This window comes from Pseudorca crassidens, chromosome 5, assembly GCF_039906515.1.
Source record: "Pseudorca crassidens isolate mPseCra1 chromosome 5, mPseCra1.hap1, whole genome shotgun sequence".
NCBI lineage: Eukaryota > Metazoa > Chordata > Mammalia > Artiodactyla > Delphinidae > Pseudorca > Pseudorca crassidens.
In genome coordinates this window covers 32,694,973-32,709,358 of record NC_090300.1, presented here as the reverse complement: position 1 = coordinate 32,709,358, position 14,386 = coordinate 32,694,973, and the positions used below count along the sequence as shown (strand labels likewise).

General features: G+C 35.0%; 1 protein-coding gene across 2 annotated transcripts in view; it reads right to left on the bottom strand.

The window, feature by feature from the left end:
- The window catches only part of PIK3CB (phosphatidylinositol-4,5-bisphosphate 3-kinase catalytic subunit beta), a 193,211-nt gene that overhangs the window by 16,184 nt on the left and 162,641 nt on the right, over positions 1–14,386 (bottom strand). For both annotated transcript variants that reach the window (XM_067737676.1, XM_067737677.1), the window contains exons 17-19: positions 7,674–7,852; positions 6,739–6,848; positions 5,002–5,080 (exon numbers count right to left, since the gene is read on the bottom strand). In XM_067737676.1, coding sequence (XP_067593777.1) covers positions 5,002–5,080; positions 6,739–6,848; positions 7,674–7,852 — 368 coding nt within the window. The remainder of the gene's footprint in view (positions 1–5,001; positions 5,081–6,738; positions 6,849–7,673; positions 7,853–14,386) is intronic.

Below are 14,386 nucleotides of genomic sequence, written 5' to 3'. Positions count from 1 at the left end.
GCTGTGCAAATGGACAGGAAAGAAGCTAGAAGGCCCTAGCTCTCACCTCTTGATAACTCTGAGGCTTACACAAGTTAAGGCTAAGGCACAGCTCTGAACTACCTGGCTGACTCCTGACGGAATGCCCCAACATGCACACAGAACCCCTCAGTAAAGACTGAAAGACTTAAGAATTCCAGGCATTTAGGGAAATCTGTGGTCAATCATTAGCTGACCAATAAACTAACCAGGCAGAGAAATCAGTGACAACACATGACAAGAACAAAAGCCTTACATAATTAAATGAGAAGTCACGAAACAAACAACAAACAGCAACAACAAAAAATCCTGAACAAGGGAGAGAATCTGATTTGCAGGCTTGTGAAATTTAAAACCCCTATTTTAAGTATGTTCAAAGAAGTAAAAGGAACCATGTCTAAAGAACAAAAGAGAAGTACAAGAATGATGAATTACCAAACAGAGACTATAAACAGATATCATTTAAATGAACCAAATACCATGACATTTTTCACAGAACTAGAACAAATAATCCTAAAATTTATATGGAACCACGGAAGACCCCAAATAGCAAAAGCAATCTTAAGGAAGAAAAGAACAAAGCTGGAGGTATCACACTCCTAGACTTTAGACTATACTACAATGCTACAGTAATCAAAACAACATGGTACTGGCACAAAAAAAGACACATAGATCAATGGTGCAGAATAGAGAGCTCAGAAGTAAACCCATGCATGTATGGTCAATGAGCCTACGACAAAGGAAGCAAGAATATATAATGGAGAAAAGACGGTCGCTTCAATAAGTGGTGCTGGGAAAACTGGACGGCAACATATAAAAGAATGAAAACAGAACATTTTCTCACACCATATATGAAAACAAACTTAAAATGGATTAAAGACCTAAATGTAAGACCTGAAACCATAGAACTCCTATAAGAGAATGTAGGCAGACAATTCTCAATTTCAAAACTTACTACAAAGTAATCAAGACTGTGCACAGAGACAGACATGTAGGTCAATGAAACAGAATTTAGACTCCAGGAAAAAACCCTCACATTTACAGTCAATCCATGTTTGACACAAGTGCCAAAATAATTCAATGAAGAAAGAACAGTCTTTTAAACAATGGTGCTGAGACAACTGGATACCAATACAAAAAAAATGAAATTGGACTCCTACCACATACCATATAAAAATTAACTAAAAATGGATTAATGACCTCCTAGATAAGGGCTAAACTAAAATTTTCAGAAGAAAGGATAGGCATAAATCTTCATGACACTGGATTAGACAATGGTTTCTTAGACCTGACACCAAAAACACATGCAGCTAAAGAAAAAAATAGATAAACTGGACTTCATCAAAGTAAAAAATTTTGTATACCAAAGGACACTATCAAGAAAGTGGACAACCCACAGAATGGGAGAAAATATTTGCCAGTAATTTATTTACTAGAAGTCTAGAATTCAAAATATATAAAGAACTCACAACTCAAAAGACAAATAATCCAATTCAAAAATGAGCAAAGAACTTGAATAGATATTTCTCCAAAGAAGATATACAAATGACAAGCACATGAAAAGCTGGCCAACATTATTTGTCATTAGGAAAATACAACTTAAAACCACAATTAGAAAATTAACAAAATTGCAAGCAGAAATTGACAAATGCCACTTATAATGGTTGGTTTTAACATATCTCTGAAGTGACAAACAGGTAAAAGTTTGATGAGAATAAAGACTTGGGCATAATTAACAAATTTGATCTAATGGACCAATTTACAATCTTATGGTTAATAATTACAGCATCTGGAACCTTTTCAATCACAAATGTGACAGAAAAACTAGACATGTGGTAAGGCATAAATAATCTTAAGAAATATGACCCTGATCTTATACAGACCACATAATCTGACAATAGTCAGGTACAATAACAACAGGAACAACAACAAAAAAAGTCCAGTGCAATTTGGGAGTCAAAATAATTTAAACTAGTTCAGGAGTTGAAAAATACAAATGGAAATAAAACATTTAGAACTGAATTCCATATAGTATATTATGAAAATGCATAAATAAGTATATTTTAAAACTTATGGGATGCAGCTAAGGCAGCAGTTAGAGGAAACATGGTTTTAATTTGTATATATGAAAAAAGTGGAAATTAATGTTCTATGTGTTCATCTCAAAAAATCAGAACAACAGAATTAACACAAGTAAAAGGAAGGAAACTATAAAGATGTAATCAATGATAAAACAGAAAATGAAAACATAAAACTAGAAGGCCACTGTTTTAAAATACTAAGATGGAAACCTCTAATACGGCTAATAAGGAAAAAAAATTGCATACAAAATAATTTTACAAATGCAAAAGGAGAAAAAAGTTAAACATAGCAGAGGTTTTTAAATTACAAGAGGATGTTATAAAAAAAAGTATGGTAATAAATTCAAAAACAATGATGAACTGGACAATTCTTAGCCTCAAAGTGACTCAAGAGGGAAAACAACCCAAAGAGTCCAATAACCATTAAGGAAAATCAGTAGTCAAAAAAACCTAGATTCCAAAAAATCAACACCAGGACCAAACTTTTGCAGAGACAGAAGAGAAGAAAGCATATCAAGTTTAAAATTTGGAAAATAAAATATAAGACAGCATCTTTAAGATAACTGTACAGGGAAGGATTTTTTAAAAATAATAAAACAAAAAGCATAAACCTTGAAGCAACCTAGGTATCTTATAGCAGAGAGAAAACACAATACTTATAAACATTGAAAAATTACTCAACCGAACAAATGCAAATTAAAATTCTATGAGATACTGTGTTGTATCCATTAGATTTGCAAAAAATTAACAAGTCTGATTGGCAAGGAGATATTTCTGGGTAGTAACGTAACACTGGTACAACCATTCTGGAAGCCAGTTGGGCAATGGTGGTAAGGTTGAAAATATGCATGCCTTATGACCTGGCAATTCCACTTCTGGCTATATAAACTGAAGAACTCTTCCAAACGTAAGAGAAGTGTGTAAACTTTAGGTTTAAAAAATAAATAAAAAACAAAAACAAATGAACACAAATAGCTTCTAATAGGGGAATGGATAAATTTTTGTATTTATTCAAAACATTAATAGAGAAGTGACAACAACAAATTAGAACTTCACATATTAATCTTGATATATCTCCAAAAATGTAATAAAAAAAGTAAACTTCAAAAAGTTACATGTGATACGACAGTATTTACTGGAAGTTCAAAGCATTCAATGGATACATAATATATAATTAAAGCACAAAAACATACATATTACAGTTTAGAATAATGGTAAATCCTGAGTTGTGAGAAAGTAGAGGAGGATAAGAATGCATTGATTTTATCTGAATATTTAATTCCTTTTTTAAAGAAGTAAATATGGAAACATGTTAACATCTGTCATTTAATAGCTAAATGTATACTCAAGTCTGGGTTTAAGAACACAAAAAATGTTGTCAATTATCATCTACATTTCATGTTTGTAATATTCCACAATTAAAAAAAGAATTAGGTAAAAGATGAAGTTATTCATTAATAACTAGCATAGAAAAAAATTTTTTAATTGTATGGCCCTGTATTGTATCATGAAATATGCTTAATGTTTTTTCCCCCTTGATTAAAAAAGGAGTACACCATAGAAAACTAGCTAAACAGGTATACCAAAAGGGGGGACAGGGAGGAGAGATTGTATCACCTTTAATCCTACCACCCAGAAGTAATGTCTACTATACATTTTAGTTTCTGTCAACATTTTAGTGTGTCATTTTTCAGGGATTTTTAACTGGTTGAAATCATTCTATAAAAATATTTTTTTGCATCTCACTTATCTCATTTGACGTTTGAAGATAGTACTTTCTCTAAATTGTTAGCAATTCTCCATAAACAATACTTTTAAATACCTGAGATGTTTGGTCATATGTGAAAGTTAATCATCTTTTAAACTGTTGTTCTATTGAGCAAATGTTCAAAAGAGTGTCCCAATAGTTTTTTTTTACTGTAAATAAGTCAAGGATGAATATCTCTGTGCATAAGTCACTGTTCACATTTCTAATTTTAAATTAAATTCTGGAAATATTGGATATAGGGAATAAATAAACTTGATTCAGAGAGGTTTATATTCATTCAAAATGGTATATGACAATATTTGTGTTTTTGTTACTTCAACCGTGTTCCAGACTACATTTCACTTAACAGAATTTTTGCAAGGAAATCAATGCTATATAATTGTTCTTTTAATTCATACTTCTACATTAGAACTGACAGTCTGCGCATAATTATTAGTTTTTTTATTTTATAACTTGAATGGCCTTTTCATATCTTCTCCCTATATGTTTATTTCTATGAACTCTTTAAATATTTAGAATTATTATCCCCCTGTCCTGTTCATTATGAATATAATGCCCAGAGGCTTGACTTTTGTTTGTTGACATTCAAATCTTGTATTTTTATGTGGTCTTGTTTGCAATTATCTTCATCTGCTCTTTATCTTGAAAGATTTTATAATAATTAAACTTTAAAATCCGTTATGTTTCCTCTTTCTTTGTCTCCATAAACCTGTTCTACTCATTGTCTACCCCTAACAATGGTGGCCAGCAAAAAACCCTGAAAGCCCACCTAAACACTTCCCTTTCGGGAAGGTTAGAAGAATCAATGTTACTAAGTTAAGTAAGAAGAGAGGCAGGCCCTTCTCTGTCTTGTCACTCCCATGACCACCAGTCATCCTTCCTGAGACCACCTTCAAAACCACAGATTGGGATATGACTCTTGCTGTCACACGTATAGTTTTACACTTGATGAGGTTTCAATAAGATAATGTATTTGAGAGCACATTGTAAACTATAAAGCGTTATATAAATATAATTATGAACGACCAATAATAATAGCAGGAAGAAATCAAAAAATCAAGTTTTTATAATTTTTAAATTCTATTGTAGAAGGACTACAACATGAGATAAAAATAAATTCACTAGAAATCTCACCTAAGATCCAGACCAGCTTCTTTCCAGAGTAAATCCATCAAGCGCAGCATTTGGAGTGTCAACATATCCTGCCGTAAATCTAAGGGGAAAGAACCCTGCTATGTTATAAGTGCTTTCCACTTTATGCTTAATAACATTTATTCAAGATTAGCTAATTCAACCAGAATTAACTGGCTGGGAAGAAACATTGACAAATAACTGCTCTGTTAATTTTTTTCCAGAATTTTAATGCTGACCATATTCAATATGTTAAATACTAGGTTTGTTGGTTAGCATGCTCCAGTAACTACTTCAGAAATTAAGTTTAAAAATATTTTTAGTTGTTTACCATGTGCAAGCTATTATACTACTTGTACGGGTGCTGTAATACTGCTATAATACAGTAATGCTGTGTTACAGCATCCATACAATCCACCTTGCTAACTTTTCTTCTTCTTGTTTGTCTTTTGGGATGCAGAAGAAATTCTTAAGAATCACATAAGTAACTGTATGATGGGTTCACAAAACTGTAATAGTTGATTTTATTTATTATCATGTCCAAGGGTAATTTTTAGGTAAGAGGTGAAAGTACAGACTTCCACATAATGACATTTATACTATCGAGTGGGGTTAAATGTCTAGGAAATACTAAAACTTCTTTTAAAAATAGTTGTAAGCAGAGGAATGGATAAAGAAAATGTGGTAATATATACCATGGAATATTACTCAGCCATAAAAAGGGACGAAATAGTGCCATTTGCAGAGATGTGGATGGACCTAGAGATTATTGTACAGAATGAAGTCAGAAAGAGAAAAACAAACATCGTATAATATTGCCTATATGTGGAATCCAGAAAAATGGTACACATGAACTTATTTGCATAGCAGAAATAGAGTCACAGATGTAGAGAACAAACTTATGGTTACAAAGGGGGGAAGGTGGGGTGGGATGAATTGGGAGACTGGGATTGATGTATATACACTACTATGTATAAAACAGATAACTAATGAGAACCTACTGTATACCACAGGGAACTCTACTCAGTGATGTGTGGTGACCTAACTGGGAAAGAATCCAGAAAAGAATGGATATGTGTATACGTATAACTGATTCACTTTGCTGTATACCAGAAACTAGCACTATAAAGCAACTATATTCAAAAAAAAAAAAAAAGTTGTAAGCATATACTATGCTAAACACATATACTTACGTTATCTCACTTAATTCCATTTAATAAACCCAACACAGAGATGCTATAATCCTCATGGACAAGAAGATCCTGAAGCTCAATGAATTTTATGTGATTTGCCTGAAATCACAAAACTAACAAGTGGTAGCAGTCATGACTGCCTTCTGGTTGGTGTGATTACTTCACAGGCATTTCCTTTATGAAGTATGGGTAAGATATTTTAATTAAAACACAAAACTATGAAACAGGATGTATGAATATATTATTGAAAATATTCTCTTGCATTTCAGAAGCTTTTTACCAAAGGAGTAAACAGCTTTGTATTTTGTAGGAAAAAAGGAAGGCTTATTAGAACAACGTAAGTAAGTAAGCTGTAGAAATCATTCTCCAAAGCGAAAAAAAAAAAGGGGACTTATGACATGCCAAATTCAAATTTATGACCACTGATAGCTACCTCTTGGCTGCCATCTGTTTGTTATACATTTACACATCACCTTTCAGATAAAACAAATGGACAGCAAATGAAAAATACTAAGGAATTTGGCACTGTAAAAACCTCCGTACATACCATCACCATTTTTAAAAATCACTCCAACTGAATCCTCACCAAACACCTTGTTGTTGTACACCAGCCACAAAGGCTTCATTTTGGAATCCATGTATTTACACTTTTCAATACTGAAAGAAAGAAAGGGGAAAATTAGCCCACTTCAATTTAAAGATATGGCAAGACTGTAACGTTGCCATGATATACTAGGCTTGGGAAAACCCCTCACCTGTTCCAGGTATACAGAAGTCAGAACGAGAACATTTCCTCTTGGCAGAAAAGCAACCGCAATGCTAGGCTTGGCTGGCATGTAGTGACGCCAGGTGAGCTGGACTGAAAACCCAGATTTGCCCTTCTCATGGCTACATTTAAAATTCCTCCTTTCCTTCCCTTATTCTTCCTTAACTTTATGTTATTATACATAAACAATAAAAATCAGAATGTAACATTGGATTGTAACTCCATTCTTGATTTCTTAAAGAGGGATCAATTTTGCATACTGATATACTGAACATAATTATCACTTTCCCATTATTACTTTTGTAGGAAAAGTAAAAATGAGAAATAATTTTCTAAATTCATTCAAAAATCTCATTTTGAAATAGGAAAGTTTAATTAGTAAATAATCTATGATGGCTGCCAACATTTTGCTTACATAGGATTTTCAACTCTTAGAAACCAGTAATATAGAAAGCAAATTTAATTACATACAATTGAAAGGAAATGAACTTGCATTAACTTTCACTAATCCCACAGGTAAATTTAGCTAGAAGGCGTATGTCCTATTAACACAAGAATAACTTTTGAGAACTTTAACATTTTCCTTTTTTAATTATATTCCACTTACTGAGGCTAACAGCTGTCCCTACTGCTCCCCTAAGGCAGTCACTCAGAAATCCCTTCTGCATTGCTATTTAATGGGAGATTCACTAAGCACAGTACAGAAGGTCACTTACTAGAGTTCTGAGAGGATAACACACGGGTTCAGAGGTGATTGCAGGTCAGAGAGGGCTTCCCGATAAGCATTCTGTTTTAAACAAGTGTGCATTGCTTCTTTCCCTTTGGCTCTATTTAGCTTCATTGCATTCAGTTTGATTAAACTATTTAAAGTTTTTAATTTATTGAGTGCTTCAACCTGAAAAATAAGTTTCCCCACCACCAAAATTCATTTATGTTAAAAATAATATCATGTGATAATATTAATCAATACCATTCCCTCACCACCCTCCTCCCCACAATACACAGGCAGGACAACCAGCTAACGTAAAAACAGTGCTTGCTTTATGACAAGAATATTAGATACAACGAAAAAAATTAATTGTTACCTCTTGTTACTTAAAGCAACATTTTTCAAATGTTCTTGAACCTTTTCTTAAATAAAATCTTATAAACTAGAGAAAAGTAAAGAGACATAGATTATAGGTAAGAAGATAAGTATGAAACTTTACTCAGAACTCTGCAACTAACTGAGTAATAGAATTTGAAATACAATTAATCTGAACCACTGTAATTGGGCAACTCCATAGTACGAAAGGAAAATCTATGTACAAGTAACCCTGGGGTTGACATTCAACCTTACTACCTTTGTCATCACTCTTCTATAACATCTTCTCAGTATATTCTCTTTCCACTAAGAGTATAAAGTAAATTTTTGTACAATAAAATAGATACGAATGTAGACAACAGTAGCTATTGTTCAAGTCTAAATTAACTGGTTTTTATAATGAGGTAACTCTGGCTATCAAAACTTATGCAAAAAAAAAATCATGCAAGTAGTACAAGGGGAATCAACAATGGCCAACTGAATCAAAACCATGTGTTTGGGGCTTCCCTGGTGGCGCAGTGGTTAAGAATCCGCCTGCCAATGCAGGGGAAACGGGTTCGAGCCCTGGTCCGGGAAGATCCCACATGACGCGGAGCAACTAAGCCCATGCGCTGCAACTACTGAGCCTGGGCTCTAGAGCCCGCAAGCCACAACTACTGAGCCTGTGTGCCACAACTACTGAAGCCTGCGTGCCTAGAGCCCTGTGCTCCACAACAAGAGAAGCTACCGCAATGAGAAGCCTGCGCACCACAACAAAGAGTAGCCCCTGCTCGCCACAGCTACAGAAAGCCCATATGCAGCAACGAAGACCTAGTGTAGCCATAAATAAATAAATAAATAAATAAATAAATAAATAAATAAATAAAACCATGTGTTTAAAAGTCAACTTTACTGGGCTTCCCTAGTGGTGCAGTGGTTAAGAATCTGCCTGCCAATGCAGGGGACACGGGTTCAAGCCCTGGTCTGGGAAGGTCCCACATGCCGCGGAGCAACAAAGCTCATGCGCCACAACTACTGAGCCTGCGCTCTAGAGCGTGCGAGTCACGACTACTGAAGCCCACACACCTAGAGCCCGTGCTCTGAAACAAGAAGCCACTGCAATGAGAAGCCCGTGCACCGCAACAAAGAGTAGCCCCAGCTTGCTGCAACTAGAGAAAGCCCGCACACAGCAACAAAGACCCGACACAGCCAAATATAATAAATAAAATAAATAAATTTATTTAAAAAAAAACAAGGAAAGAGAAGTCAACTTTATTGTTTAGTAACTCAAGGTCTTTCCATGTAATATTATGTCAAATTCTGTAAGACCCAGCCTCAGCCAGGTATAAAACATAAAAAGGAATATTTTATTTTATCATTATGTCATTAAAACTGGAAACAACAAATGATAAAAACAGAATACATATATCAACATGTGAATTGTGTATAACAAGCATATAAAATATGTAGGCAAAAAAAATATGTAGGCACAAACATTATGAACACCATGGCTTGCATTTTGATGAACAGGAGATTTATTTTACACCATATTTTCATTTTTGAACTTTGCTTCTATGCAAGGAAACCACTAAGACTCTGTAGGGAGGTGAATTCGGCACGCAGTTTCTACAGACAGGCTGAGGGCTTGCTCACAGGAAACTGCGAAGGTTCTATATAGCCTGGTGATAAAATTGAGATTGCTGAAGCTTGCCAAGTTAGCCATCTGTCAAAACCACAGACACCCCATTTCTCAACAATTTCAGGAGCTGTACAAACACTGGTGAAAAGGGAACTCGCTGAAAAATGGGCTATGCAAACAAGAATTTTTTAAAGTATTTCAAATTTGAATTTCTTGCATGTTTCTACAGTTGTGAATTTTCAGGGCCTAACCCTAATTATGTTGATATCCATTTCCTGGAACAGCGTTCGGAACACCCACATGGCCATAAGTCAAATACTTTAAGTGTTTCAACACCTTGTCACACTATAGGTTTACAGTGATAACAAGAACTGCCAGGTAAAGGGTACAATCTTCCCCTGGCTGTTCATCAGTCAAGAAAAGAGTAAGAATAATGTGATCAGATATATGTCATATGTTTGCTGGTATAAAAGTCAAACTGAGGTTCCCAGAGAACCAAAATACATCCAGTGCTGTCTACTCATATGAATGAGGCCAAAGAAGTAGGGCCCTCATCAAGTGGGGTCTTAATAGACTTTGTTAAAATTTGGATTTTATTCCCTATGCAATGAATATTACAGGGATTTTAAAAAGGGAATACATCTACATTTTAAAAAGATCATTTTATCTGCTGCGTAGAGAATAAAGGTACGTGTGGGTGTGTCTGTGTGTGCATGTGCACACATGCGTGCGTGCAGAAGAATGGAAACAAGGGGCACAATTTAGGAGGTTAATGAAGACATCCAGGTAAGAAAGGATAGTGGGTTGGACAAGGATGGTAGGCATGAACACAAGAGAAATTGATAGGTATGAGATATCTTTAAAAGGACTATAAAATTAAGGGGACTAATACTATCTGACTATAAAATTAACGGGACTAATAGTATCTATCTCATATTCTTGTGAAGAATAAATGGCCCACAATAAGCGGTGAATAAATGTTAGCTATTATTACCATCATTAAAGGGCTTTCCAAAAAGGAGGAATCAGATACAGTTACTTTAACATGAATAAAAAAACGTAAATATTTTTTTTACATCTTTATTGGAGTATAATTGCTTTACAATGGTGTGTTAGTTTCTGCTTTGTAACAAAGTGAATCAGTTATACATATACATATGTTCCCATATCTCTTCCCTCTTGTGTCTCCCTCCCTCCCACCCTCCCTATCCCATTCCTCCAGGCGGTCACAAAGCACCAAGCTGATCTCCCTGTGCTATGCAGCTGATTCCCACTAGCTATCTACCTTACGTTTGGTAGTGTATATACGTCCATGCCTCTCTCTCGCTTTGTCACAGCTTACCCTTCCCCTCCCCATATCTTCAAGTCCATGCTCTAGTAGGTCTGTGTCTTTATTCCTGTCTTACCCCTAGGTTCATCATGACATTTTTTTCCTTAAATTCCATATATATGTGTTAGCATATGGTATTTGTCTTTCTCTTTCTGACTTACTTCACTCTGTATGACAGACTCTAGGTCCATCCACCTCATTACAAATAGCTCAATTTCGTTTCTTTTTATGGCTGAGTAATATTCCATTGCATATATGTGCCACATCTTCTTTATCCATTCATCCGATGACGGACACTTAGGTTGTTTCCATGTCCTGGGTATTGTAAATAGAGCTGCAATGAACATTTTGGTACATGACTCTTTGAATTATGGTTTTCTCAGGGTATATGCCCAGTAGTGGGATTGCTGGGTCATATGGTAGTTCTAGTTGTAGTTGTTTAAGGAACCTCCATACTGTTCTCCATAGTGGCTATATCAATTCACATTCCCACCAACAGTGCAAGAGTGCTCCCTTTTCTCCACACCCTCTCCAGCATTTATTGTTTCTAGATTTTTTGATGATGGCCATTCTGACTGGTGTGAGATGATATCTCATTGTAGTTTTGATTTGCATTTCTCTAATGATTAATGATGTTGAGCATTCTTTCATGTGTTTGTTGGCAGTCTGTATATCTTCTTTGGAGAAATGTCTATTTAGGTCTTCTACCCATTTTTGGATTGGGTTGTTTGTTTTTTTGTTATTGAGCTGCATGAGCTGCTTATAAATTTTGGAGATTAATCCTTTGTCAGTTGCTTCATTTGCAAATATTTTCTCCCATTCTGAAGGTTGTCGTTTGGTCTTGTGTATGGTTTCCTTTGCTGTGCAAAAGCTTTGAAGTTTCATTAGGTCCCATTTGTTTATTTTTGTTTTTATTTCCATTTCTCTAGGAGGTGGGTCAAAAAGGATCTTGCTGTGATTTATGTCATAGAGTGTTCTGCCTATGTTTTCCTCTAGGAGTTTGATAGTTTCTGGCCTTATATTTAGGTCTTTAATCCATTTTGAGCTTATTTTTGTGTATGGTGTTAGGGAGTGATCTAATCTCATACTTTACATGTACCTGTCCAGTTTTCCCAGCACCACTTATTGAAGAGGCTGTCCTTTCTCCACTGTACATTCCTGCCTCCTTTATCAAAGATAAGGTGACCATATGTACGTGGGTTTATCTCTGGGCTTTCTATCCTGTTCCATTGATCTATATTTCTGTTTTTGTGCCAGTACCATACTGTCTTGATTACTGTAGCTTTGTAGTATAATCTGAAGTCAGGGAGCCTGATTCCTCCAGCTGTTTTTCGTTCTGAAGATTGCTTTGGCTATTTGGGGTCTTTTGTGTTTCCATACAAATTGTGAAATTTTTTTGTTCTAGTTCTGTGAAAAATGCTAGTGCTACTTTGATATGGATTGCATTGAATCTGTAGATTGCTTTGGGTAGTAGAGTCATTTTCACAATGTTGATTCTTCCAATCTAAGAACATGGTATATCTCTCCATCTATTTGTATCATCTTTAATTTCTTTCATCAGTGTCTTATAATTTTCTGCACACAGGTCTTTTGTCTCCTTAGGTAGGTTTATTCCTAGATATTTTATTCTTTTTGTTGCAGTGGTAAATGCGAGTGTTTTCTTGATTTCACTTTCAGATTTTTCATCATTAGTGTATAGGAATGCCAGAGATTTCTGTGCATTAATTTTGTATCCTGCCACTTTACCAGATTCATTGATTAGCTCCAATAGTTTTCTGGTAGCATCTTTAGATTCACTATGTATAGTATCATGTCATCTGCAAACAGTGACAGCTTTACTTCTTCTTTTCCGATTTGGATTCCTTTTATTTCCTCTTCTCTGGTTGCTGTGGCTAAAACTTCCAAAACTATGTTGAATAAGAGTGGTGAGAGTGGACACCCTTGTCTTTTTCCTGATCTTAGTGGAAATGCTTTCAGTTTTTCACCATTGAGGACGATGTTGGCTGTGGGTTTGTCATATATGGGCTTTATTATGTTGAGGAAAGTTCTCTCTATGCCTACTTTCTGGAGGGTTTTTATCATAAATGGGTGTTGAATTCTGTCAAAAGCTTTCTCTGCATCTATTGAGATGATCATATGGTTTTTCTCCTTCAATTTGTTAATATGGTTTATCACATTGATTGATTTGCGTATATTGAAGAATCCTTGCATTCCTGGGATAAACCCCACTTGATCATGGTGTATGATCCTTTTAATGTGTTGTTGGATTCTGTTTTTTGCTAGTATTTTGTTGAGGATTTTTGCATCTATGTTCATCAGTGATACTGGCCTGTACTTTTCTTTCTTTGTGACATCCTTGTCTGGTTTTGGTATCAAGGTGATGGTGGCCTCGTAGAATGAGTTGGGGAGTGTTCCTTCCTCTGCTATATTTTGGAAGAGTTTGAGAAGGATAGGTGTTAGCTCTTCTCTAAATGTTCGATAGAATTCGTCTGTGAAGCCATCTGGTCCTGGGCTTTTGTTTGTTGGAAGATTTTTACTCACAGTTTCAATTTCAGTGCTTGTGATTGGTCTGTTCATATTTTCTATTTCTTCCTGATTCAGTCTTGGCAGGTTGTGCATTTCTAAGAATTTGTCCATTTCTTCCATGTTGTCCATTTTACTGGCATAGAGTTGCTTGTAGTAATCTCTCATGATCTTTTGTATTTCTGCAGTGTCAGTTGTTACTTCTCCCTTTTCATTTCTAATCTATTGATTTGAGTCTTCTCCCTTTTTTTCTTGATGAGTCTGGCTAATGGTTTATCAATTTTGTTTATCTTCTCAAAGAACCAGCTTTTAGTTTTATTGATCTTTGCTATCGTTTCCTTCATTTCTTTTTCATTTATTTCTGATCTGATCTTTATGATTTCCTTCCTTCTGCTAACTTTGGGGTTTTTTTGTTCTTCTTTCTCTAATTGCTTTAGGTGCAAGGTTAGGTTGTTTATTCGAGATGTTTCCTGTTTCTTAAGGTAGGAGTGTATTGCTATAAACTTCCCTCTTAGAACTGCTTTTGCTGCATCCCATAGGTTTTGGGTCGTCATGTCTCCATTGTCATTTGTTTCTAGGTATTTTTTGATTTCCTCTTTGATTTCTTCAGTGATCACTTCGTTATTAAGTAGTGTATTGTTTAGCCTCCATGTGTTTGTATTTTTTACAGATTTCTTCCTGTAATTGATACCTAGCCTCATAGTTTTGTGGTCGGAAAAGATACTTGATACAATTTCAATTTTCTTAAATTTACCAAGGCTTGATCTGTGACCCAAGATATGATATATCCTGGAGAATGTTCCATGAGCACTTGAGAAAAATGTGTATTCTGTTGAAAAACCGTAAATATTAAAATCATCTATGAAAACCTACG